This window comes from Populus euphratica, unplaced genomic scaffold (assembly GCF_000495115.2).
Source record: "Populus euphratica unplaced genomic scaffold, PopEup_1.0 scaffold170.1, whole genome shotgun sequence".
Classification (NCBI taxonomy): domain Eukaryota; kingdom Viridiplantae; phylum Streptophyta; class Magnoliopsida; order Malpighiales; family Salicaceae; genus Populus; species Populus euphratica.
In genome coordinates this window covers 261,170-287,344 of record NW_011500051.1, presented here as the reverse complement: position 1 = coordinate 287,344, position 26,175 = coordinate 261,170, and the positions used below count along the sequence as shown (strand labels likewise).

Sequence of the window (26,175 nt, the reverse complement as noted above, 5' to 3'; positions counted from 1 at the left end):
ATTTAAAGTTTTTTATTTTTTTATTTACTTCAAATTAATATGTTTTTAGTGTTTTCAAATTATTTTAATGTATTAATATCAAAAATAATTTTTAAAAAATAAAAAAATTATTAACACATATTTTAACATGAAATATTATTTAAAATGAAATAATAAATACACTCTCAATCTTTTCATTTCTATTTATTTAATTATTTTATAAAAATAAATTACTATTCCTTTCCCCCAGGAGTTTCTTCTAATTAGTGACAACATAGAACATATAAGGAAATTAAAGATATCTTTCTTTGATTCCATATCTATATGCTGCAATATTTTTCTGTTTCATTTTAAATTTTCTATTATATTGAATTTAATGATATAAAAAATCTATTCTCCTCTTCTATTTATCGAACTGAGATTCATGAAAACAGAGCTTAGTGGGTGGGCTAGGAAGTAGGAACGGAGATGGCTTCTCCTTAAGCAGCCCTTTTGAACTTAACCACAGTGCAAAGAAGAAGAAACAGTGAAGGAAGTGACCTTTGCATCCTGGACCACGGACCTTTCTTTTCTTTTCTTTTTCTTTTTCTTTCTTTGCCCCGACGCTGGCATGATACAACGTCGTCAGCAAGTTAGTGTCCATGGTCACCAAGTTAATCACGCATTATTTGTCACATTTCGCGCTATCATAATAAATTATTAAACTGTAGAGATAAATCTAGGAAAATGATGCATCAACATGTTTTGGAAATTTAATTTTTAGTCTGATTTTTTATTTTAAAAGTTTAAACACATGGCTATATCCTAATGGTAGGTAAGTGGGGCTTATGTACATACCTAACATATCTAGGTTTAGTAGAGTGTTAGACCCGGAGAGCATTAGTCTAGCACGCTTCCATGCTGAGGTGGCATTTTGGAAATGCTGGCCAATCAGTGTTTTTAAAAAATTAATTTTTTTTAAAAATATTTTATGTTTTCGATCGATTAGATGTGTTAATTTCAAAAATATTTTTTATAAGATGAAAAATATCATTTTAATGCATTTTGACATGAAAAACAACCATAACTATACTCTCAAACAGGCTCAAGTGAGTGTGGTTAAGATTAGAGCTCAAGTGAGAGTGGTTAATAGTTGTTAGATTCAATGTTTTTTGGTTCAATTATGCATTAAACCCAATCACATATAGGTCTGCCAAGCTATTAGATTCATCATTCTTAGGTTCAGCTATGCGTTGAGTCCAAACGAAAATAAGTCTGATGAGTTTCCAAATTTAGCATCCTTCATATCATCTACACGTTTAGCCCAAGAAAAAATTAAATTTTTTAAAAAATATTTTATGTTTTCGATGTGGTAGGTAAGTGGGGCTTATGTACATACCTAACATATCTAGGTTTAGTAGAGTGTTAGACCCGGAGAGCATTAGTCTAGCACGCTTCCATGCTGAGGTGGCATTTTGGAAATGCTGGCCAATCAGTGTTTTTAAAAAATTAATTTTTTTTAAAAATATTTTATGTTTTCGATCGATTAGATGTGTTAATTTCAAAAATATTTTTTATAAGATGAAAAATATCATTTTAATGCATTTTGACATGAAAAACAACCATAACTATACTCTCAAACAGGCTCAAGTGAGTGTGGTTAAGATTAGAGCTCAAGTGAGAGTGGTTAATAGTTGTTATATTCAATATTTTTTGGTTCAATTATGCATTAAACTCAATCACATATAGGTCTGCCGAGCTGTTAGATTCATCATTCTTAGGTTCAGTTATGCATTGAATCCAAACGAAAATAAGTTTGATGAGTTTCCAAATCTAGCATCTTTCATATCATCTACACGTTTAGCCCAAACAAATATAAGTTCAACAAGCTACAAAACCTAATATCTTTAGGTTCATCTATGTGTGGAGTCTAAACAAACATAAATTCAACAAGCTTTCCAATACAATGTCCTTGGATACAATAATATGTTGAGCTCATGCAAAGATGAGTTTAGGAAACTGTGAAATCCACCGCTTATGGGCTTGATATCATACTAAACTCAAGTGGATGCGAATCTGACAATCATTATAAGTTCCATATTGAGTCATAAAGTTTTATTTGTTTATTTTTATGACTTTTAACATAAAATATTAATATCAAATATATTCATCTTTCTATGCTACTAAGTGTATAAAAATCTTATAAGGGTCTATTATATTTTTATTTTTATTAATATTGTGCAAGAGATATTTGTTCCTTATTAATGTTGTATAAGAGGTATTTATCTCTTATTAATACTATAAAAAAATAACTCTTCAGCTTTTCCACTTCAATAAAATAACAAGGTTGTAGACTTATAAATATCTTCTGAATCATCCAGTTAAAGAATTTATAATTTTTATTATTTAAAATACATATATTTCTAAATCCCGGAGCATTTTAGATAAAAATAAACACAGTTATTCTTAGAAGTTAAAGCTCATTCTTTTATTTATTATGATTCTTTCCTTAAAAAGTTACTACTTTTATCATTTAAAGATTTCTATACCTCATCAAAATAAATTATTTTATAGATATTAAATCTTAAGCTCTGAATAATTAAATATTAACGTGAGTACATGATTAATCATCTTTCAAACATAAAAAAAGCTTCATGAGCTTATTGGATTTTAAAATATATAATAATAATAATAATAATAATAATTTGGTTGATATTCAACATTATTTTTTTCATTACAAGTTATATTCAGGATAAAAAGATTATGTATATTTAAATATTTACAGATTTTAAAATCCTGACATTTTATTTATAAACTAATATGAGAACATTGGCTTAATGATTGAAAAAACATGTTCCATCAAAGTTATTATCAGGGTTCAAAAAACACCCCACAATTATGGAAAGTAAAATTATCATGAATTCACTAGTCTCAACAAGAATAATCTGTCTTCAATCGAATAAACAAGTTTAATATTAATAGACAAGAATCGATCCACATAGAGTACTTATGGTCGGGAAATGAAAAAACTCTTAGGAGGATCAAACTAAATTATTCGTACAGAAGAGGTGTTTGGCACCCCTTTAGAGAGATGGAGGGGGGAATCAAACCACCACATCCATGTCACAAAAAAGAAACCCTAAAAAAGAGAACAATATTTAAAACTATTCTAGATCTGAAGACTCCCATCTTTTCATATTAGATCCAAACAACTCCTAACAACCCCACAGAGAGCAGAACATAAAGGTATCACCTAAAGCAATCAATCATAATTAATCAACAAACTACAGAGCATAGATTAGAAAAATCTCTTCCATCCTCTTCCCTCTGCATTAATCATTGGCGATTAGCACCATATGACAGCAAAACACTGCAAGTGCTCTGTGCCAACAGAAAGCCACAACCACCTTCCTCTGTACACGAAGAAACAGCACAGAAATTTGGCGTCAAGGCTTTTTATCACTCTCCCTCCATAAACTAAACAACAAGTACAAAATGGTTTTTTTATATGTATTTCAATTTACCACTAAAAACCACTTTCTGAGTGGAGTCTCGTTCAGACAAAAACATTGAAAATTCAATAAAGAGATGGGATGCACTCTCTGGTTTGACGTTTAAGGCCCGGCACCCCCACTTCCCCCGTCTTTAACGGAGTTCTAACCAGAGATTATTGTGGCAGTAATATAAGAACAGTGATTATAGATACGCTAATGCTTAGAGAGGCACATTCTGATAATGATGTCAAAGCAATACATGTCAGACTGTAGCTTTTTTTTTTAGTTTTATGGCAACAAACCCTATCATGTTTTATGTTTTACTAGGGCTACATTAACCTTGAAATCATAATGCTATAAATAATTATAGAAAAAAAAAGGTCAAACAGACATTTCCTTTCTTTATCTTTCTTGCTTCCTCTCCACTTTCCTCCGCACTCTCCTCCTCCTTTTCTTTTTCTCTGCTTTTTTCGAGCTCTACACACAACACTCTTTCTCGTTGTCTTTTTCTTCTTCTTTTAGTTTCTTTTTTCTATTCCTGAATTGAGTGACCTTCAAGAACTCTTCTTATCATCATTACATGTCCTATTAACTCCACCCTACTTTCACCTTTGCTTCCTTACATGTCCTAAAGCAAAGCAACGCACCTCCCTCAAGATGAGTTTTTTTTTTTTTGCCAGGCAAATTAATTTCCACTCCACTATAAGTCTTCTTTCTTGATTCTTAGTTTTGGCTCCAATTCTTCATCTGGGTCATCTGAACTTTTCTTAGATTCACTTCAATTTCACCTCTCTTGTTATCAAGATAATTGCTTGTTACCTTCTTTCCTTTCATCTCATGGAAAAAGATAAGTTGTTTGTGAGCGAGGGAGCCAACACAGCAGCAACCATTTGGAATTCTTGCAGTTTTGGAATGGAAATGCAAGCCAATGAGCTGAGTTGTGGTCCAGAGAAACTTGCCAATTGCTCTCTCAATCCCAATTGGGACAACTCATTGGATCAGAGCGATCCCTTTGAGTCTGCTTTGAGCTCCATTGTCTCATCACCTGTTGCATCCGGTGCCAATGCAAACGCCAACGCCATTCCTAATGCTGGCGTTGGTGGTGACAGTTTTATGATTAGAGAACTTATTGGAAGGCTAGGAAACATTTGCAATTCTGGAGACATTTCACCACAATGTTTTGTTAACAATAATAACAATAGCACTAACACTTCTTGCTATAGTACCCCTTTGAATTCCCCTCCAAAGCTGAATCTTTCGATGATGGATTCACGGATGAGAGGAAATCTGCCAATTCCTGGAAACAGCGTAGTAAAGCATCCAGGTTTAGCACCATTTCCAGCTGATTTTGTAGAGAGGGCTGCACGATATTCTTGCTTTGGTAGCAACAATCTTGGAGGCCTCAATAAACAATTCGGATTGAATGAATCCGAATTTATTAATAGGTTGATGCCACGAGTAGAACCTGGTAAGCTCTCGAGAGTTTCGAGTAACAATTCAATGAAGGTCACTGTATCGCAAGCAAATGTTCAAGAAAGCAACAAGAGCTCACCCCAGGATGGGAGTTTGAATTCTGATAAAAAATTCAGTAGGCAGTCAAGGCCTTCAACATCAGAGAATGGAGATTCCAGGGAGGAATCTTCAGTGTCTGAGCAAGTCCCAGGTGGGAAATTGAGCATGAAATCCCAGAATGACGCCCATTCCAGGAAAAGAAAATCAATTCCCAGAGGAAAGGCCAAAGAAACTCCCTCTTCATCTCCATCTGCTTCTGATGTCAAGGTAATGTACACAATTCTGTTTCTTTCTATGGAAACGTCTGTTGAGATTTTCTTTGCAAAACTAATGATTTAGCTTCATTTCAGGTTGCAGCAGAGAATGATGACCCGAAGGCAAAAAGAAGCAAATCGGATGAAACTACTGGCAGTGACAAGGATACAGCAAAGGAAAAGGAAGAAGAAAATGGAAATCAGAAACAGAACAAAAATAATTCAAAGCCGCCAGAGCCACCAAAGGATTATATCCATGTCAGAGCCAGAAGGGGTCAGGCTACAGATAGCCACAGTCTTGCTGAAAGAGTACGGATTAATTAAACTTTGTTCTGTTATCTATTTATGGGCGCTGTGATAGATTTGTATTGACATTTCCTTTTTTTTTTTTTTTGCTGTTCTTGAATGGCCAGGTTAGAAGAGAGAAAATCAGTGAAAGAATGAAGTTCCTCCAGGATCTTGTTCCCGGATGCAATAAGGTGTTTATATTATGCTAAAAATGACTGTTTTATTTCTTTTTTAAAAAAAGAAGAAAACTTCAACAAAACTGTATACTTGTGTAAAGAAATTGTAGAGATTAGATGGAGTGAAATTTTCTAAATTTTGGCTTGAATGTTGTTGATTTGCAGGTTACTGGGAAAGCAGTGATGCTTGACGAGATTATAAACTATGTACAGTCATTGCAGCGCCAGGTTGAGGTAATATTCAGATTTGCAGAGGTCCCTCCTTGATTTTTTTAATGTGGGATTGATTAATTTCTGACTGGATTCTGCCATTTGCAGTTTCTGTCAATGAAGTTGTCATCTGTGAATCCGAGAATGGACGTCAGCATGGAAACTTTGTTGTCCAAGGATGTAAGTAGATCTTTTAACTTGTCTTACTGTTCTGTCTCTGTAACAGCTGGTCTGAATTTTTCATGTCTAATGATCACTGCAATCAATGTATATTGCAGATTTTCCAATCCCGTGGATCTATGCCACATGGTCTTTATCCATTAGATGCCTCCACGCCGGTATTCCCTTATGGTTACCAATCCCAGCAAGGGTTGGCCCTGCAAAATGGCATGCCAAGCAATGCCGAAACCCAGTTCTCTATGAACCCATTAAATGCTGCGTTGCGGCGAAACCCGAGCATGCATCTGCCACCCCTTGATGGTTTTGGTGATCCTGCTGCTCTTCAGGTAATTGAGAAGGAAACATGCTATCAATCCCAATACATTTTGGATGGCCTCCTCTTGCATATTCTTATCACAGCTAGAATTTTATTCTTCAGGCCTCTGCCATGTGGGAAGACGACCTTCAAAGTGTTGTGCAGATGGGATATGGTCAGAATTATCAGGAGAGCTTTCAAGGTAAGCAGAACTCCAGAAAAAAATTTGGTTAATTCATAGGTTTTAAAGTTTGGTAGCTTCATCGTTCAAGAATTAAATCCATAAATTGTTTGATGCAGGTTCAGTGCCCTCAACTCACATGAAAATTGAGCTATAATTAACCAATAAACAGTCTCTGATCCCACTGAGGCTCCCCTCAAGAGAGAGGCCTGCCTCAGCATGTACAGCCAGCTTCCAGAATTCGCATCACTCTTTAGCATGGAGAAAGACACCATTTTTTTTTGTTTCAAGTGATTTAAGAAACTGATTCTTTGGATAATTCTTATATAGAACTCCTTACATTGTAATATCTAGAACTAATTGCAGTGCTATCCAACTGTTCTACAATATATAGCCTACAGTCACATTTAAGGAAGAAGTGTGCTGGAGAGTTGAGAGACCTTTTTTTTGTTATCTTTTTTTGATCCCCTCCCAACTTTTATGTGTATTTGTATTGCCTTACCATTGAGAAATATTATGAGATATTCATTGAGTTTACACAAAACTCCATTGTATTTCTTATTTATTTTTAGTTCTGCTTTAATTTTATTATTCTCTACAGATTGCAGATTATTGCCTCTGACTTGCTGAAGCTTAACAAAGCAACGAACCATTGATATCCAATATTTAAAGAGTTAATCATCTATAGTCCTTGTGGTTTCAAAAAAACTTGTTTAATTCCAGTATTTTTAGAGAAAGTTTGGGACCCAGTGCAACTTGGGTTTCTAAAAAATTTAATTATTTTAATATATTCCTAAATAAAAAAACACTTTAAAAAAAACCATTAACACACTTGCATACACATCACTTAACCAATCTCACTTTCCTTTTCGATTTATTTCGTGTATTCTTTTTCAGAAAGTAGGAAAAAAAATGAAAGAGAGGTGGGTGAGATAGGAAGGTTGCATGAGTAAGGAAGTATATTTTCGAAGAGAAACTAATAAATGAAGGATGTTGGTCAAATGGCTATATAATTATTTGGAATAATACTACAGGGATTGATTAATCCATTTTATTAAACTAAAGGGACTGGTCCAGAAGTAACTCATGTCAGAAGCGGTTGCAGCATAAACCAAGATTGTAAGAACATTTTCCTAAGCTTTCCGAGGAACCAAACAAGAGCTTAAAGGAGTTTAAGCGATAAAGACACTAGCTAGGGGGAGAGAAACCGAGAAGGGGGTGGGGCCCGGGTATTGCAAAGGAAAATCGCGTGACTTAAGGGGAAATAGATTCTTAATTGTAACCAGCTGTTAAGTGGGGACAAATGGCTTCTTAAGTCCATTTGATGGTTAAGAGAGATTTCTTCTTTCTTTAGCTGGAATCCAATGTCATTTTGGAATTCACTGTGCTCCAAATTGACCGCATGCTCGAATATTTTTTCCAGTCTGTCTCCTTTTTTTTTTTTTGATTCTTTTAAAAAAAATCTAGGCATAACTAACTTTTTCTAGCAGAAAACAATTAGGTGATAGTTGATGTCATCGATTTAACACATCTAAAAATAATTTAAAAAACCGATAAAAATATAGTTTGATTAAAAAATAAATTAAAATAAATAATAAAATTTAATATAATCAATTTATATTAAAATATTAAATAAAAAAACAGAAAAAAACATTTATCTAAAAAAACAAAGCAAAACTTAAGTTAAATAGGTTAATTTATCAAGTCTATAATAAAATTCTTAAGATTAAAATAACTATAAAAAAATAAATGAAAATTATGCAATCCAATCTTCAACAAACATAAAATTAAAAAAAATATAAATTAAAAAATACTATTTACAAAATAAAATTAAAACATCTTGTTTGAAATTTAGCTAAGAAATCTAGAATGAATCAACATTTTAAATTAGATGAAATTAAAGTAGCTTGAGGTTAAGGTTTTAAAAAAATGTTATAAATGGTAAGATTTTCTCGAATCCGTTTTTAAAAAAAATTATAAATTATATATTTTCTCCTACCCTGATTGTTTGCCATAATTTAAAATGAAAAATATGTTTAAATAATAAAAATCAAACAACTTTTAAAGTGATGGTCAATTCAGAAGCATCTCCAACCTTACAACATAATATCAAATAAAACCTAATTATTTATTTAATATCCTAAGTAGGTAATAGGTTTTGCGGTTACAATTTAAAACAATAATTTTTTTTTTAAAAAACTACAAATTATATCTTCTTCGTAACTATTTTGTGTATTAATTAACTAAGCATTTTTAAAATTGAAATTAGAATAAAACCGCAGTCTCAATCCCACATCATCACCTTGTCAGATGAACCCTACGTAAGCGTATAAGATGTGTGAAAAGGGATGATGGTTATTCCAAATAAAACGAGAATACACTCAGACCCTGCTTTTCTCCCTTTTCGGCTACTTTTTTTTTTTTTTTTAATGGGAGAATTTGAGGAGCATCGAAAGCACAGGTTGGCAGGAGTGAAGTTCTGACTTGGCTGAGGAATGAAGAGTCAGACAGAGCTTTACAGTCTCATCTACTAGATTTAATAATAATAATAATTAATACACACACACACACATAACTGGAAAAAGGATATCTTCATATGGATAAGTGGAAGAATTAAGTAGTGGAGTGCAGATGTAGATAGAGGCCCCACGGAGGAGGATACACGTAACTTTGTAAGGCTGTCAATAAAATCAAATTTCCATACACCAACAGAAAGCAATCTGCATTGTCATCCTTCTCTGGCTAAAATGATCTTAACTGGTTTGAGCATTAATATGTTCATGCCAGAGATTAAGATCGAATGCCAAGTTGAGTGTAGTTGATGAAGGCCATGCTTTTAAAACTAATGAATGATTTCTAGTGCCTGCACAAACCCATATATTTTTACCAAAAAAATCCAAAGCCCGGGTCAATTTCCGTCCAATTTCCATCCAATTTACCACTAGTTCGAATCTTGAACTAGTTCGACTTTCAATGATTTCTAGTGCCTGCACAAACCCATATTTTTTTACCAAAAAAATCCAAAGCCCCGGTCAATTTCCATCCAATCTACCACTAGTTCGAATCTTGAACTAGTTCGACTCTTGAGTAGGGTTTTATAATGAGTAGGGTTTTATAATAATAATATATATAATAAATAAGTTTTCAAGAGGCGTATCATAATAACAAAGAGCTTAAAATCTGTATAATAAGTTTTGAGTTCGAGTCAGGACATGTACTTCTTATAAGAGCCTGAAATAATTAGGGTTTTACTTACTCATTTAGATCTACAAGAGCCTGAAATAATTAGGGTTTTACTTATTTATCTAGACCCATAAAATATACTTTTTAAAAAATAAGGTTTTCTAGAATCCAAAAAAAATATTTTTTTCTTGTCACTTAATCATAATTTAATTTTTTTTTATTTAATTCACCACTCAAATGTTGAACTAGATCAACTCTCGAGTAGAATCTTATAATTATAACATATACAGTATATGTGCCTTCCTTTGTCACTTAATCGAGAAATTTCCATTTCCATCCAATCTACAACTTAAATGTTGTACTAGATCAACTCGTGAGTAAAATTTTATAACTATGACATATATAATAGAGTACCTTCCCTTGTCACTTAATCAAACTTGAGGGAATGGTGGAAAGCCATCAGAAACAGAATAATTAGACTAGGATGGGATGTGTAGAGAAAACCAGCCTTAACATTTAACAGGAGGGATGGTTGAATTAACTAGGAGATCTTTTTTGGTTGATTGGTCAAATAAAAGACACTAGCAAGGATCAACAAGAAAGATTGCAGAAATAAATGGTGCCAAGAAAGTAGCTGATATATGCCTGAATTTCCGGTATCAGATGGATAGCGACGTCCAAGCAAATCATGTGATGAAATCTCGCAGGACATTTTAACCAGATTGATGCTAAGTAGTGCGCTGGGCTGGATAGATAGAAAGCAATTGGATGCAGTGTTTTTCCCATTTATTCAAGTCAAATCATCCCCCTTCGACATCAAATTTCAAATGATTAATGCCAGAGATTGAAAGGTTGCTCTTTTCCACAAGCGAAACTCGAAGAGCAAGCGGAAAACGACACTTTCCTGCAAAACCAGATAGTTTGGTGAAATTGCATCCTTAGATTCCCTCGCTGTTGTGTAGCTTCTTATCATCATCTCATCGCTAGTAAAATTTACTGTAAAATTAACTAAAATAAGTGGTTACACGAACACCAGCACTTCAAATAATATTTAGGGTTGATATATAGTTAAAGAACTGTCACTTGATTGGTTTTTTCCCCCTCTCTTTATACATGTGTGTGTATTTTCTGATTTTCAACTAGTTTTCTAATTGTTGTGGCAATATCTCATTAATAAAGTTAATCATAAATACTATGCATGTTTGGTGTTGGTGTTCATGTCAATCATCATTTAAGGGAATACTTGGACACTTTATTGTGTAAAATAAAAAGGCCGGCAACTAATTGAATAAAATTAAAAGTCAAATACTCAATTGTAGAAGTCATAAAAATTTAGGCACTCAAAATTACTTTACCCTTTTTCTTTAACTAGAAACAACACATTACTGGTGCATAAAGTATCGAGTCTCTACAGCACCTAAGATTGAGCTTTCAGAGGTAAATCTTCCGAAAAGAAAATGATTTTCTTCGCTTAAGGATTGATATGATCTGACGCAAAAGTTGTGGGTCAAAAAAAAAAAAGAAGAAGCCCTTCAAGCATCCCTATGGTTAGGAGAGATTGATGGAATGTGTTTGTTTATGTGGGGTTATTATTAATGATCATCAGGGGGGGTCCAATTACCAGGCTGTCAGTCATTCTCTCATGGGACTTTCATCCCTAATATCTTCCTTTCGCTTTATATCTCTTTCTTCAATCTAAAGAAGCACTCGGCTTTAACTTCGGTAGGTATAACCTTTGATGGAGGAGGAGGTGGTGGTGGTGGAGAACAGAAGCTATAATTTTGTTTCACCAAACATAACCATCGACCCCCAATCTTCCGAACTACTTTATGCGAGCCTAAAAGGTTAGAACATACTAGCCTAGAACATGATTCATCTTTTCAGAGTCAATGTGACAAGGCTATAGAGGTCTCAAACTCAAGTTTGTTTTCCAAAGCAAATACAAAAATGAGAGGAGTACAGAGGTTTGTTTCCAAGCAGTTCCAAAAGAGAAATTTCTCTTCGTTTCTTTAATGGTAAATGTTATCCACATGTCACTTTCAGACCCACTTCCCCATCTCCTCAAATTGTAATCCTATCTGATCCTGTAGCAATGCATGCATTCAGATGCTGCTTGTTCCATCCGTTCTGGTTGAGAAATGGACCACGGGTATGGATGGATGGATTCATGCCAGAGAAGACAAGGCCACAAGCTTCTTGTTTTTTTATGGTCTCCATGATATGATAGACTCCTCCCTCCAGTACCAGGAAGGCTGCCTAAGTATGAAAGTAATGGTGGACTGTCTGTCTGCTCTTGCCTTTCGTATACTCAAAGGGACCATGGACATACTTCTCTGATCCAGTTGAAGATTGCCTCCTATCCTCTTGACATCCAAACCACAAAAATAAATGATCTAAAAAGCTTGACTACATTATAGTTTCTTCATATCTTTGCATAGGCCTCCTGTCCCAGCCGCAGGGGTCCACCATGTCCAAAACATCCGAAACTCCCATTAGAATAAAAAGACAGTCTCCTTCCTTTCTTTCCTACGGCGTGTGTCCATGCGACTCTTACGCCTTGACATCGGTCTGCGTTGACGTAACATATATATGTGCCTAAGTCATCATTACGGATGCGGGTTCTAGAAGGGATTTAGTTTCGATGAGCTAAAACGAGTCCTAGGAGGATCCTTTTCTAGAAGGGATTTAATTTCGATGAGCTAAAACGAGTCCTAGGAGGATCCTTACTGCATATTATGTGCCTATGTATGAATAAGAAATGCATGGAGGTGTGGATAAAAAGAATATATTCATTCAACTCTTATGAACTGCAAGGATCCGAATGGAATACAAGGCCCAGTATGAGAGCCGAGAGGTTGGCCCTCACAAATGGCAAAAACTAGCAGTACAAGTTTGGCTATATATCACATAACAGTTAGTAATACGTACACTTTTTATATGTTGCATCGATCATAACCGGAAAACCATGATGAGGGTTCTGCGAGTTTTGACAATTCACCATCTTTGGCTTTATAAAACGGCTCAAACTCCTCCCTCCATTGCTGATCGCTTTCGCCAAGAGCCTCACCTGCATCATACTTGGGCATATTACAATCATCATTGTGAGCCGGCCGTATTGCTTCTTTGGGCAAACAAGACTCTGCCACTAGCTCCTTTAGAGAACTGATCTCATTTTCATGTTTTCTCTTCAGCTTATTAATCTGTTTATTTGCCTTTACAGCTTCTTGCTCTGCCTCCATAGCTCGCCTCTGCCAAGAATTTTCAAAGTTGAATAATGGTTAGTCCCATAATCAAAGTTCATGATTCAAGGTAGAAACTAGATTCCGGAAAAAAAATGAAGGTCCTGATTGGTACATGCAAACTGTTGAGCACGAGACAAGGCACATAATTCAGCATTTTATCTAGAATAGGTCCTGATTGGTACATGCAAACTGTTGATCAGCATTTTATCTAGAACGTGTTCACAGTGCTGGGCCGCATTAATCAAGTATACAAGTTTCCCCAACAGGAGGCGGTTTTGAAGCTTCATTTGGCTGAACAACACGCACAGGTGTTGAAAAGCCAAATATTGTTGAATTTGCAGGGGTCTAAAACAGATTTCACGAGTTCAAAATTATGCAATAATTCAAAATGTTGAAGAAACAATGATATGAGTTTGGCATTCATGCTCGAAAAGAAAACCTCGATCTAGTATTGAAGTAAAAGGAACAATTAGCAACTTGAGCAGGCAAAATGAAGAACTATTGTAGCTTACTGCTCACCCTATTTAGTTCGTTTAGAGCTAAAGCACAATCATCAGTTAAAAGTGCAATAGGTCTATGTGCATCATTTATGGTGTTAAAGGCATAATGAGTGTGAAAGTTCCTTTTATCAGCATGGAATCAAGGTGGATAAAAACATTTGACTTTTTACTATTTAGCCCAAAAAAAAAAAGTAATTGGAATGACAAGACTATGTCAGTCAGGCACAATAAACCCAGAAAAGGTGATATTGACTACTTGTAGCATCTTCTAAACCTTCCTTTACTTGTTTCCGTAAGCACTCGAAGTGAGACTTTCAGACTAGAGGATGTATCACCCAGGGAATGATAAGAAAAATGATCTTAACAAAGAATACTAGAGTATCAAAATGTGGGACTGATTTGGCACTGACCTCAGCAACAACAACAGCTTCTTCTGCTTCTTTCAACCTCACAAGCAATTCACCTGCAGCTTGTACAGCTTCAGCAGTATCCCTCAGTTGAGCCTGAAGTCCCCTGCTTTCATCTCTAAAGTATCGCCTCTCCTTTTCTCTTTCAGCTTTCAATGCAGAAATTTCAGCAGCAAGTGCATTTATGAACTTGGATTCAGCACCCCTAACTCCAGCTTTAGAAGCTGCTTTCTTGACATCATTTATTCCTTCTTGAATCTGCCTGTGCCTTGCAAGTAATTGAATATGCTTTTCCTCAAGATCCGCATACTGTTCAAGCATGCGTGCATGTCCCTCCATGGCCATTTGCATTGCTTCATTCAGCTCTTCTGCACATTTCTTCTCTGTATCTAATTCCTGCTTCAATTTCTCATTTAGTGCTCTGCTAGCATCAAGTTCAGTTCTCAATTCTTCAGCAAGAGAAATCCACTTGCTCTCAGCCTCCATCCAGCGCGTTCTTTCCATTTCAAGTTTCTCATCGGGACTCTCCTCAGCTGATTCCTGGATTGTATTAAGAGAGGGAGCCAAACTGGGCTCACATGTATAGGTCAATTTCAAAAGTGAATTTCTTTTTAGAGCAGATGGGGAAGAAGAGTCTATATAGTACTGTAACTGGCTTCTTAAATCTTGAATCTCTTCCAACAAGACTTCCTTTTCACCCAAATCATAGAAGTTTCGATAATGTTCTAGCTCATCCTGAACTCTTTTCAGCTCAATATTTGTCCTTGAAACTTCAGGGTGGTTCTCATATTTCTCTTTCAAAAGCTGTAAATAAAAAATTATAAATATCTAAAAACTAATGAGTATATTTTAAAATCTGAGTAAAACAGCCATACCTCATGCTCATGGATGAGTGCTGCTAACTCTTCCTCCATGAAATCCTTAGAAGGTAAAACACCGTCCATAAGGCTCTCAAGCCGAAGAATTTTATCTTCCTTTGTCTGCCCTATTATGGCATTGCACTCTCTCTCATGCTTGTATTGCTGAACCTGTAAACAATGGCCAAGAAATCATTTCAGCAGTTAAAGAAAATAATGACTACATTGCTGCTGTCCAAAATCACTACCTACCAGACGGTTGAGCTGCATTATCTCAGAAGCTTGTTTGGCACAAAACTCTTCCAGGGCCATTTCTCGCCTGATTGCTCCTGCCAAAACCTTCTCCACTGCCTGTTTGTTGAAGAAACAATAAAATGTTATGCAGCTGGTTCACAAAAATAGGGAAGCACGATCATTAAAACCAAAACATCAAGATGAAACCATCAAACATACCTTCGGAACTTGCTTTTTGGGTTTATCATTGGACTCTGAACCATCGACAGGTACTAACTGCAGATTGCTATCATCTGCATCTTTCACCTCTAGTTGTGTTTTAGTTTTGCAATTTGCACACAACAATACTGTTTCTGATATCTCACAATCTTGAGGAAAAGTTTGCACGCCTACATCAACTTTGTCAACAAGCAGAATCGGCTTAGATTCTTCAGGTTTATAGGAAAATCTGAAGAATGATCGCCTCAATACAGAACTCTTGCAATGACTATCAATAATTTCCATGCCACGATGAAGGCTGGCCGCTAAATGTTCAGTTGATGCAATGAAACTCTTACTGGTTTGAGGAATTAGAGCAGTTGAAGGTTCAGATTTTGCAGAAGATATACGGTTCTCTGGTCCTGACTTGCTTTCATCCTTGGAATCTTTCTGGGAAGCAGTTAACATTGATGAAGTCCGCAAACTTTTCCTGCTGATGTTGAGTCTAGGGGAAACACTTGGAGTTGGGGATTTAAGAACAAGGGACAATTCAGAAGGAACTATACTGAGTCTTGAAGGAGACATACAATTCCCTGTCTCTTTTTGAGAACCATTTGGTTCGTCTATGGTGGAAATGCTAGTGGAAAATTCACTTTGGGAACCAGAAGAGCAGGAGGACCTGACCTCCACCATTTTGTTTGGTGATTCTTCTGTTATCAATTTACAGACAGCATACCTAAGAGTCCCTTTCTCCTCAGCTGGCTCCTCGCAAGATTCTGCATCGGGTGTGTCAACAAGTAAATCGGACTGGACTTTCTAGTATTTGTAAGACTGTTAATTTAAATCCATAAAATCACAACAAATATTAGCATTAATGTTGGAAAAACCTGACGTGTTGTTTCTAGCAGGTTCAGCACAACCTGAAATCAGAATTTCATGTTTTTCAGCTTGTTCAGGTATTGTTTCTTCCATGTCGACATCTGAGTCCTCAGTACCTTGGTCTATCATAGATCTGCCTTCATCAACATAATTTTGATATGTTGCGCCTGCTGGTCCCAGACCTACTTGAATGCAGAGCTTTTCAACAGCTTCCTCGTCAACTTCCATCATCTCATCACCATCTTCATCTACTTGAGGTAATCGAGGAAGTGGATGGATAAGGCTTTTCAATATATTCAAACTTTTACGGGGATCCCAACCTGTTGGATTGTTGCTATTTGCTTTCACTCGGTGCAATTCATCCTGTTGCATTCATCCAGAGTCATGTATGTGCAACTATTGATGAAACAAAAAAAATTAATAATTGAAAATAAGAGTCTACCCTTAGCTGCCGTATTACTTCTCGCAAGTGATTCACATCATCCTCCATCTCCTCATTAACAACAGCCTTGTTCTTGACTGCCTTAGCCCGCTGTGCAAATCGCAGTGTGCTAAAAGTTTCACTCTTGCAACTGCATTGTTGATTCACAAGAACTTCCATTATGAAACAGAGAAAAGAAGAAGGAAGAGGATGCTTCAAGACAGCAGTGTTTGCATTGTTTACCTTTGTGCTGGAGAAATAGCACAAACCATAGCTAGTTTGGCATTTCCACCAAGTGATTCTTGCAATAAAAACGTCAACCTGGAGTCTCGATAAGGTATATGCCTTTGCTTTCCTGTCTGAGAAACCTCAGCAAGAATGTTTATCAAGTTCCTGCAAATACAATAATTGGTCACGAGTAAAGGGAAATGACTTGATGCATGGTTAGATGAACATGTTCATTAGAAATTGCACCTATAAAGAAGCTCAAACTCATGTTCATTAGATTGACAGAACAAAATGCAAACAGGAATTTTATCATTTAGCTGGAATCCCAAAAACAGCCAAATAGATTATTCCCTAATGATATGTATTTGATGATTCTGATATGTATACAGCATTTTGCTCTTAACTTCTAACCCCAAACCATCCTACATATTCTTCTGAGCACTCTACAAACTACCGGTCTTGTTTCTACACTGCACTTCTTCGTGTTTTTTTTTTTATCAACAAACAAAATCCAGGCTGAGCTTTAGACAAAGCAAATTTTCATTAACATTAATTTCTCGGAAAAAAAAAGTGTGCAATTAGAGAGAAGAAGGAAGCAAATTTTCATTAACATTAATTTCTCGAAAAAAAAAAGTGTGCAATTAGAGAGAAGACTGCTAGCTAATGCTAACTATTGTCGTCCCAATTCGGATGACATTTTTCAATCTGTCAATTTGATTGTTTATTTTAAAACCAGCAGTTATGGACTTGCTACAAATAGATTATCAAAATTTCAGAATTTCTAAAAATCATAAAACTGAGCAGGATAGACTCCAAACCAAATCAAATGAGATCTCCTTTCTTTTAGTGATTTACTTAATCCTCGCATAGATTTGACCTGGTTTTTTTTGTATTTAGAGAAAAAATCATAATAATTAATTTGGATGGTCCGCAGTTTAGAGCACGGGCATTACAATCAGCTTGTCCTTGCATTGATAAGTCTTTTCTTTGAAAGTTTGAACATAACAATAAGCTATCAGTTCCTTTATTAAGTTTTTTCTTTATCATGAACCAAAACCTTTTTCATATGTGCGTATAAACTTTCCCATCTGATCAATTCTTTATAGAGAGTTTTTCTTTTTAATTTGTAGGTGAACTAACTTCGAACAACCGTTCAGAGGCAGTTTATACTAATATCTTTACAAGTCACAATTGTAGTACTAAATTAAAAGCTCAAACAAATGCCAGATTATTGTATGTTTTGCTGTTCTGGGAAACTCAATATCATAAATGCTGTAGTATCAAACTTGGAAAAAAAAAATCAGAAGATTTTTTGTTTGATAACAGTATTATTTTTTTGAGGTACAACTGATTTTACAGCAACTTGAAACTCAGCAAAAAAAAAAGCAGTAAATGAGATAAGATATGACCATACCCAAGCTGTGAGAGAGATCGGTTAATATTCCCTGCTTCCTTCAACCGTTCCCCGGCAGCTCCAGTTAACTTCTGTCTCTCTGATCCAGCAAGATCAACAAGATTTATTCTACTTGTTTTCAAGCTGTTCATTCCACCTGCCATGCTCTATAAGATATACCAAGGTTCTTAGCAGGCAAATATATTTTGGAGGAAAATAGAGTTTGAGTCACTCCATGAGATTCAGAATCTTCCACCAGAAAGGGAAACACCAATAAAAGGAATAAAAACCTGACAACATACTTCATTCAATAGGATAAAGAATAAATAGCATTGATGCATATATGAGTAATGAGAGTCTTACCTTGCACCGGGATTCAACAACACAAGTGAAAACACTATGTGAACGGGAACTCTCTGTATTTATACTGGTTGCACCAGTCCTCCTGTTGGACAGTCCCTGCAAAATTTATTCAGCAGCCATAAACGTAGCGCTTGGCTTCATTTTGAAAAAAAAAATAGAATTTCAAACTAGGAAAAAGACTTCACAAGAACATGAAGTAATTCCTCCTTAAATATAAGACTGAAAGCAGTGATGAAGGTAAATAACAAACAGAGACTGCAGTAAGAGTGTTTCTGTTCATGTCTTCAAGGATCAAAAAACAAAAACTTAATAGTAGATATTGACAACTAGTCTTACATGTGCACTGTAAGAACAATGTCATCAACAATTTATCTGCAAATCCCTTTTAAGAATGATAAAGCAAACCCACATTCATTTCTTAACAAAAACATTTTTTTACTGAAATTCAACTATTTTTCCAAATTGATTACTTCCTTGTTAATTCTTTCTCCTCAAAAGCAAACTTCCCTGCATAAGATGGCAGTAAAAATGCAACAACATCCCAATACTTCTAAAGCCCCATGCACTTAAGATTTTGAAATTATCTGTTATAATCTATGAATTTCAGCCATTTTCCCTTTTCTGTTTTCACTCCAGGATGTAATTAGAAGTGAAGATGATTTTCATCCTCCTATAAAGAGTTGAAAAATTGAACCAGGTCTGGGACATTAAAACCACCAAGGTCCGTAATTGAATCGTTCCCTTATTTATGCTCTAGAACAAAAGGGACACAAGAGTTGTTCTTGCTCTAGCCGTGTGCTTACAGTGAGGAGATCAAAAAAATTCATAAGAGATCCTTGCTAGTCAAGAAAAACTATCTAAAAAGAAAAAAAAATCAAGGAAAAAATATCAGTGGAAAGACTCCCAAAATTTACAGTCTAAACTGACAACAAATCTTCACTTTGCTACTGTATAAAATGACGACAACCTCAACATTTTTTTTTTCGTGGGAGCCTTAAAACTTGTCTCTGGGAACTGTTATGCCACAATCAATATTTGTGAACTTCGTATCAAATTGTGTAAGAGCAGTGCTTATAACAGCATGTTTATCTCAGTACAACATGTAAAGTAGTCTAAACAACATTTGTAATGTTATACTTCATGAACATTCATATTTCTTCATAGCAGAAGGAAATTGAAATCAAACCTTTATCAGGAGCTGAGTCACATCTTTCATTGTAAATACGTACTCCTCTTTGAGATTTTCAACATAAACACCAGCTTGCATGTCTTCTCTTATCTGGAAAAGAAACAAGACTGACTAAGAAAACCATTTTCTATTTATTAAGGCAGATTAAGATTCAAAATTTTCCTGTTTACCTGGAGGTTTCTTTGACTTGGATCCAGCAAATCTGTTATTTGTTCATTATAGATCTGCAAAAATTAGTTGAATAATCAACTGGTGTAAAATACAAGGCTAAACAAGCCAAGTGTACCAAAAGAAGTATTTAGAATTACTTAACCTCAAGAAAAGAACAGCGACACTGATACTTAAGTTGTTTGTCAGTGTGCTTAATTTGCTCCTGCGAAGGAAAAAAGAGCACTGACAGTGATAATCTTCAACATAAGACAATCTTCAATCAGCTTGAAAATGAAAAGAATAAGTCTTCACCTCACTTATACGGTCAAAGAGTTGCTGAAAGACTCGGGGGGTCAAACCTTGTTGATCACTTGATAAATTTTCATCCGACAACACATTGGCTGGGCCCCACATCGTGTATGTCTTTCCACTCCCAGTCTAAGCAATACAGTTTCAAGAGTAGAAAGAAGAGCTGGGAACATCATCTTATGCAATATAAAACAAAAGGCAGGAACTAACAGTGCTAATTGGGAAGTTACCTGTCCATAGGCGAATACAGAACTGTTAAACCCAGCAAGACAATTCTCCACAAGAGGGGCTCCTACAAGTTGGAACATGTCTAGCTGTGAAAAACAAGATCCAAGAAAACTTAAATGAGTATTTGATTATAGAGATCATCAATTAGTACACTGCAAAGGAACACATAGATAGAGATCATACCTGGGTGGCCCCCGTATCTGCCACTGAGTCAAAAGTGAAGGTCTGTCCATTGATTGACAAAGAATTATTAGATATTTTCTGAACTATTGTCTCTCCTTCCTCCTCGTCCTTTTTTAAAGGCCGCATTCGTACTACTACCTGAGACATTTTTAATATTGTAACACTAAGCTGCCGAAAACTGTTTAAATCTCAAATTCAACATGTAACCCCAGAAAATGAAAAGAATAAATTGTGGTGATCCTAATGCAAATATTCTTACTCTTCCTTTGGCTAATAACAGATTATACTACAGAAATTCCAGTCCAATCCATTCCATCGTACAATTTGGAAGCGAATTGAAGCCTTTCTCATCAACCAAAATTTTGAAAATAAGTGAAATCAAACTTAAAACAATTTTTGAACAATAAATTTCTGAACAATAAAACACTCAGATTTATAATCATAGATACCTTAATAACACAATCAAAAAATAGAGAGCTAAAATTCTATTTAGTGGAATCAAGTGAAGTATTGTTTATAAAAAAATTAAATAAAATTAACAGAAACATAAAAAAAAAAATCTATTCAGTTTCAGTTTCCAAACCGATATGTATAGAAACCTAAAATCTCAAAATAGCAATTAATTCAACTGAAACCAAAATTTTCTCAGTAACCAAACTAGAAACAAAAACCTAGGCGGTATTATTTATTTAGCAATAATAAATAATAATAAATTACCTTGACGCCAGAATCCGAGAGCGAATTCTCCGGAAAAGCCTCGATATTAAGCTTGCGCTTGAGGGGATTTGAAGACGGAGGCCGCGGAGGCAAGGGACTCTTCAACTTGGCGGAGGCAGTAGACGGCGAAGGCTTTAGATCGGAAGTAATAGAGTTCGGATCCGGAGGCGGAGCGTTCTCTTTAGAAGATTTGGCCCTCCGCGAAGGCGATTGCGAGGGTTTCGTCTTGTGAGAGCTAGGGTTTGGTGACTGCTCATTGTGTGTTGTTCCTGCTTCTCTCAAGACCGGGTTCTTAGGTAGCATAAAGTGCTTCATCACTAAATTTCTAGAGAGAGAGAGAGGTTCATCACTAAATTTCTAGAGAGAGAGAGAGAGAGGCCATTGTGTGTTGTTCCTGCTTCTCTCAAGACCGGGTTCTTAGGTAGCATAAAGTGCTTCATCACTAAATTTCTAGAGAGAGAGAGAGGTAGTGTGTTCCGGTTTGGGCAGAGTAGCGAGAGAGGAGGAAGAGAGACAAGAAGGGAGAGGGATAAATGTAGCCGTTAGAGGAGTTCGAATTTCTTTTTTCTGGTTTCTTAAGAGAGGGAGGGGATGATTTTTGAATTTTATTGGATCCAGAGCGTTGAAGGGGTGGGGATCCTAGGCACATACGACTAGCCTATTATCAACTATTTGTACGGTGCAGATGGTGGCCCAGAAACTTGATTCGTTTTTATGGATCCATGTCGAGACTTTACATTTCATAGACGGGACTCAATGTCTCTGTTATCGAGAATAATATCTAAGAGAATTTATTATTTTTAAAAAAATATATTGGGTCAATATAAATGCTGTTCTTTAAAATCATTCTAATAAAAATTTAATTTTCATTAACATATAAGCTACCTTAAAAATACCCTTTTCATAAAAAATAAAATCAAGATTCATATATTCATATATTATACATTTGTGGTATATATATCTAATTTTTATTGATTTAAATATAAGTATAAAATAGAAATTTATAAACTATTATAATCTAACTTTTCCATGGTGTAATATATTATATCCAGTTTCTCATAAATAAATAGTTCCATTAAAAAATAGAATTTGGTTTAATATATATTATAATTAGAATATCTCAACGTTATTATATTTCTATTAGACAATTAATATTTTTTAATAAAAAGGGATTCAAGTTTCATTCAAGGTTGTAAATATATTATATTAGTGAGAAACAATGTTTAGTTTATCATATAACAAAAAAATATAAAATATTTATAACAAAATATTATTTAAGAAAAATCTATATTGCATATAATTTTATATTTATAATCATGCAAAATTAAAACTTGTTTTTAACACAAATATATATATATATATATATATATATATAAATTCTAGCATCCATATTACTATATATTCAAACTTGCAATTAGTGTAAAATAATAATTCTAGCATGCATACTAATAATAAAATTAATTATGCTTAAATTTAAAATGAAAAATGGTATATAATTGTTAAAAAAACTTTAAAGTAATGAATATTTTATTGTTGTCAACGTAAATCATTTGTCCTTAAAACTTTATTATTCTTCATTTATGTAATTAAAATGTTTGTAATATGTTTTTCAAGAATTCAATAACATTCAAACTAAGATCTTTGAACCAAAGTAAAATAACTTTATTATCCATCAACAAAATGAACTCAAGCTCTAAACTTTGAGAGGAAAATGAAAGCATAAAATGAGAAGAAAAACACTAAAAATAATGTAACAAGGAATTTTTAAATATCTAAAAAAATATTTCTTTAAACTCTTCATGCACCCCTTTTTCATAAGGGATTCTAGAAGATAAAAGGTTGAAGTATTAATTCTAATAATAATCAAAATTAATTCTCATATTATGAATCTTTGATTAACCATTATAAATCAAGAATTAAATTTGAACATAATGGGCCTAAATCTATGTTTTTTAGTTTAAAAAAAAACTATTCATATTTCCAAAGAAGAGATTGTTAACATTCATGAGCTGCACTAAACAAATAATAGGTCGGTCCAAGACCAAGTTTCAGTTGATAAAAAAAAAAATTATGACCCATAATATTATTTTACAATAAATTCAAATCCAAACATAGGTCCTTGAAGTCTGAGCACGAGTTGGGTAATTACTCGTGTGTATATGTGTTTAATCTCAAATCCTATTTTTCTCATATCCTTTCCTCTCTAAAAGTTTGAGTGTCTTTTAGGTCTAATTTTAACTTTTCAACTACTTACTTTATAAACAATAGAAAAGTTTTGTTTCTAATATGAGATAATGTTTTTTATAGGGTTTTAGGCCAAAACATGCAAATCAAGAGTTTTGTTAGATCAATTTATCATTCACTCATAAATTGCTTAAATTATGTTAATGTTTTATTAAGATAGATTGCATGAATCAAGGCTGGGATTAAATAGAGAACATCTGGCCTATAATCAAGCAAAATCATTCTAAATCAATTTTTTATAATTTTGTAACTACTGTATTGTTTAAAAAGATTCGTGACTGATGTTTAAATTCAGTGTAGTAAATAGTTTTCCCCGATAGATTGCATGAATCAAGGCTGGGATTAGTAAATAGCTTTCCCTAATTATGTATACAAATCAGTTTTTATTACATCAATAAAGTGTGTAAAAATATACATTAAAGGATAGCAATGTTATTTCTTTTATTTAGAGCATCCATTCTCGAAAGTACATACAATCTCAACTATTTCATATTCCTTGAGTGATCTGTATTTAATACCAATCTCATTTCTAACACTAATAAATAAACATATTGTCTTCAATATCATTGCCCAAATCAATGAAAAGCTAACACCCTTCACTTTTTTTTAATGGCACGCTTAATTTGAAGCTCTTTTTACTAGCTATGATTTGTTTAACTATGTTAATGACATATCTTCTTGCCCTTATCTATCTTGCATTACAACTACCAAACTAAATATAACATACTAAGTTCAACAGGATAAACCTATCTCTGATGCCATCCTTGCCTCTACATCTCTTATAATTACATATCTTACAACCACAACAAAAACATCACATAAAGCTTGGAATAAATTAAAAACATTACAAGTTAGCTATTCAAGAACACGAGTTATGCAATTCGAGGAGGAACTCACTTTGATTTAACATGGAAATCAATCAATCCCTGACTACTTGCATACTATAAAGGCTTTGACAGATGAAATCGTCATCATTGATCATCCAATTTTTATGATGATTTAACCCTTTTATGTCTTGATAGGGTTAAGGCCTGATTTTTCATAAAATAGTTGCACCGATCAAAGCACGGGAGAAATCATAAGTGTTTGATGAACTGCATGACCTCTTGGTAGGTCACAAATCCTATTTGTAGTGTTTGAAGGATGCTACTCAACATATGGTAATGTCGGCAAACTACATTAACGAAGACATCAACCTTTTAGTCATGTCACTACTCAACATATGATAATGTCGGCAAACTACATTAATAAAAGGAAAACCTTGTCTAGAGATGGCTTCTTAAAGAAATATTATAAACAGAATTGATCTCCACGTAATCAAAGTCAAAATTGTGACAACCAATTCAGTAGTCATTAGCATGATGGACATTGCTTCAATAATGGGTTTTCGAGACCCAATAACAATAACAAAAATTACACGTCGCGTTGCCAACTTTGTGAGCAAATAGGTCATATCGCGAAGTACTGTCCTCAGCTATAATCCAATAATTTCATAGATAACTACTTGACCTTTTGTAATAAAAAAATTACAACATAGCTCATGAACTTAGCAACCTCTCACAATATAATAGATGATCTTACAAAATTTTCCATTCACTTTGAATATGATTATACTAGTGAAGTAATTTTTTGTGATGGTTTAGGTTTGTCTGTCTCAGATATTGGCTCTTTAGAATTACACGCACCCAAACACACCTATATCTTACGTGATACTCTTTGTGTTCCAAACCTTTTTCAAAAATCTAATTTTAATTTGTCATTTTACTAAACAAAATAATATTGTCGTCGAATTTCATCCATTTTATTTCTTTGTGAAAGACAAGATCACAGGGGTAATTATACTTCGAGGAACATATAAAAATGCTATTTACATTTTTTTCAGAATTAATGATGTCCCCTCCCCTCCAGAATATTTGCTAATGTGCATATATAGATCTTAATTGATGGCTAGCACAATCATTTTAAGTATCCATCTCTTCGAATAATTTAATACTTTATTAAGATTTTTTCTCTTATTGTTACCAAAACAAGAATTCTCTCTCAATTATGTAGTTCATGCTCCGTTAATAAAGCACATCAATAACCTTTTCTTGCTAGTAGTCTTCAAAGTCATGCATTGATTGAACTTACTCACACTGTTGTTCCCTAACCCACATATTATATTAGAATCGATAAATCTCATTATTACCTTATTTTGGCTGACCACTTCATAAAAATACATGTGGTTTTATCTAATGGCTACAAAATCTAGGGTGTCTATCATTTTTCCTTACTTTAAAAAATTTGTATAAACAAACTTCCAAACCAAACAAAAGTTTATATTCTAATAATGGTGGTTAATTCATTACTTTAAAATCTCTTTTACGGTATTGGCCACTATACCACTACCTCCACACATCCTATAACAAAATAGTGTTTTCAAGTATTGCCATTGTCATGTTGTAGAAACAGGTCTCGTTTTTTTCTATGATGCATCGCAACTTTTTCACATTGTCCACGTGCCTTCTAAACATCCTACTATCTATTCAATAGGCAACTGATTAGTACTTTAAAGTGCATTTTTGTCATGGTTTTATATCATCATTTTGCACTTGAAGTATCAATAACTCCTTAACTAAAGCATGTTTTATAATAATATATCTAATAATATAAGATACCTTTAATTTATGGTAAATGTTCATTTTAAATATAGGCCTATCACA

The 26,175-nt window shown here is 34.2% G+C and overlaps 2 protein-coding genes across 5 annotated transcripts; one reads left to right on the top strand and one right to left on the bottom strand.

The window, feature by feature from the left end:
- Positions 1 to 3,858: 3,858 nt before the first annotated feature.
- On the top strand, positions 3,859 to 7,113 carry LOC105107690 (transcription factor bHLH77). The gene is made up of 8 exons (XM_011001710.1): positions 3,859 to 5,231; positions 5,315 to 5,527; positions 5,632 to 5,697; positions 5,848 to 5,916; positions 6,001 to 6,072; positions 6,171 to 6,398; positions 6,491 to 6,569; positions 6,668 to 7,113. Exons 1-8 carry the CDS (start codon positions 4,290 to 4,292, stop codon positions 6,703 to 6,705), a joined length of 1,707 nt encoding a protein of 568 aa, XP_011000012.1. The 5' UTR covers positions 3,859 to 4,289; the 3' UTR covers positions 6,706 to 7,113.
- Positions 7,114 to 10,093: 2,980 nt separating this feature from the next.
- Positions 10,094 to 21,694, bottom strand: LOC105107688 (kinesin-like protein KIN12B). Of its 4 annotated transcripts, none has more exons than XM_011001708.1 (18): positions 21,230 to 21,567; positions 20,513 to 20,650; positions 20,332 to 20,415; positions 20,105 to 20,230; positions 19,956 to 20,015; positions 19,813 to 19,866; positions 19,640 to 19,732; positions 18,454 to 18,549; positions 18,112 to 18,257; positions 16,713 to 16,862; positions 16,491 to 16,620; positions 16,057 to 16,411; positions 15,191 to 15,945; positions 14,990 to 15,088; positions 14,756 to 14,908; positions 13,884 to 14,684; positions 12,660 to 12,979; positions 10,094 to 10,635 (listed from the first exon to the last, which is right to left on the bottom strand). In XM_011001708.1, exons 1-17 carry the CDS (start codon positions 21,542 to 21,544, stop codon positions 12,665 to 12,667), a joined length of 3,870 nt encoding a protein of 1,289 aa, XP_011000010.1. In that variant the 5' UTR covers positions 21,545 to 21,567; the 3' UTR covers positions 10,094 to 10,635; positions 12,660 to 12,664. The 4 variants fall into 4 exon arrangements, with proteins under 4 accessions (XP_011000010.1, XP_011000011.1, XP_011000009.1 ...); XM_011001709.1 differs by lacking the exon at positions 10,094 to 10,635 and adding an exon at positions 11,798 to 12,472; XM_011001707.1 differs by lacking the exon at positions 10,094 to 10,635 and adding an exon at positions 21,624 to 21,694 and having other exon boundaries at positions 12,506 to 12,979; positions 21,230 to 21,498.
- Positions 21,695 to 26,175: the final 4,481 nt, after the last annotated feature.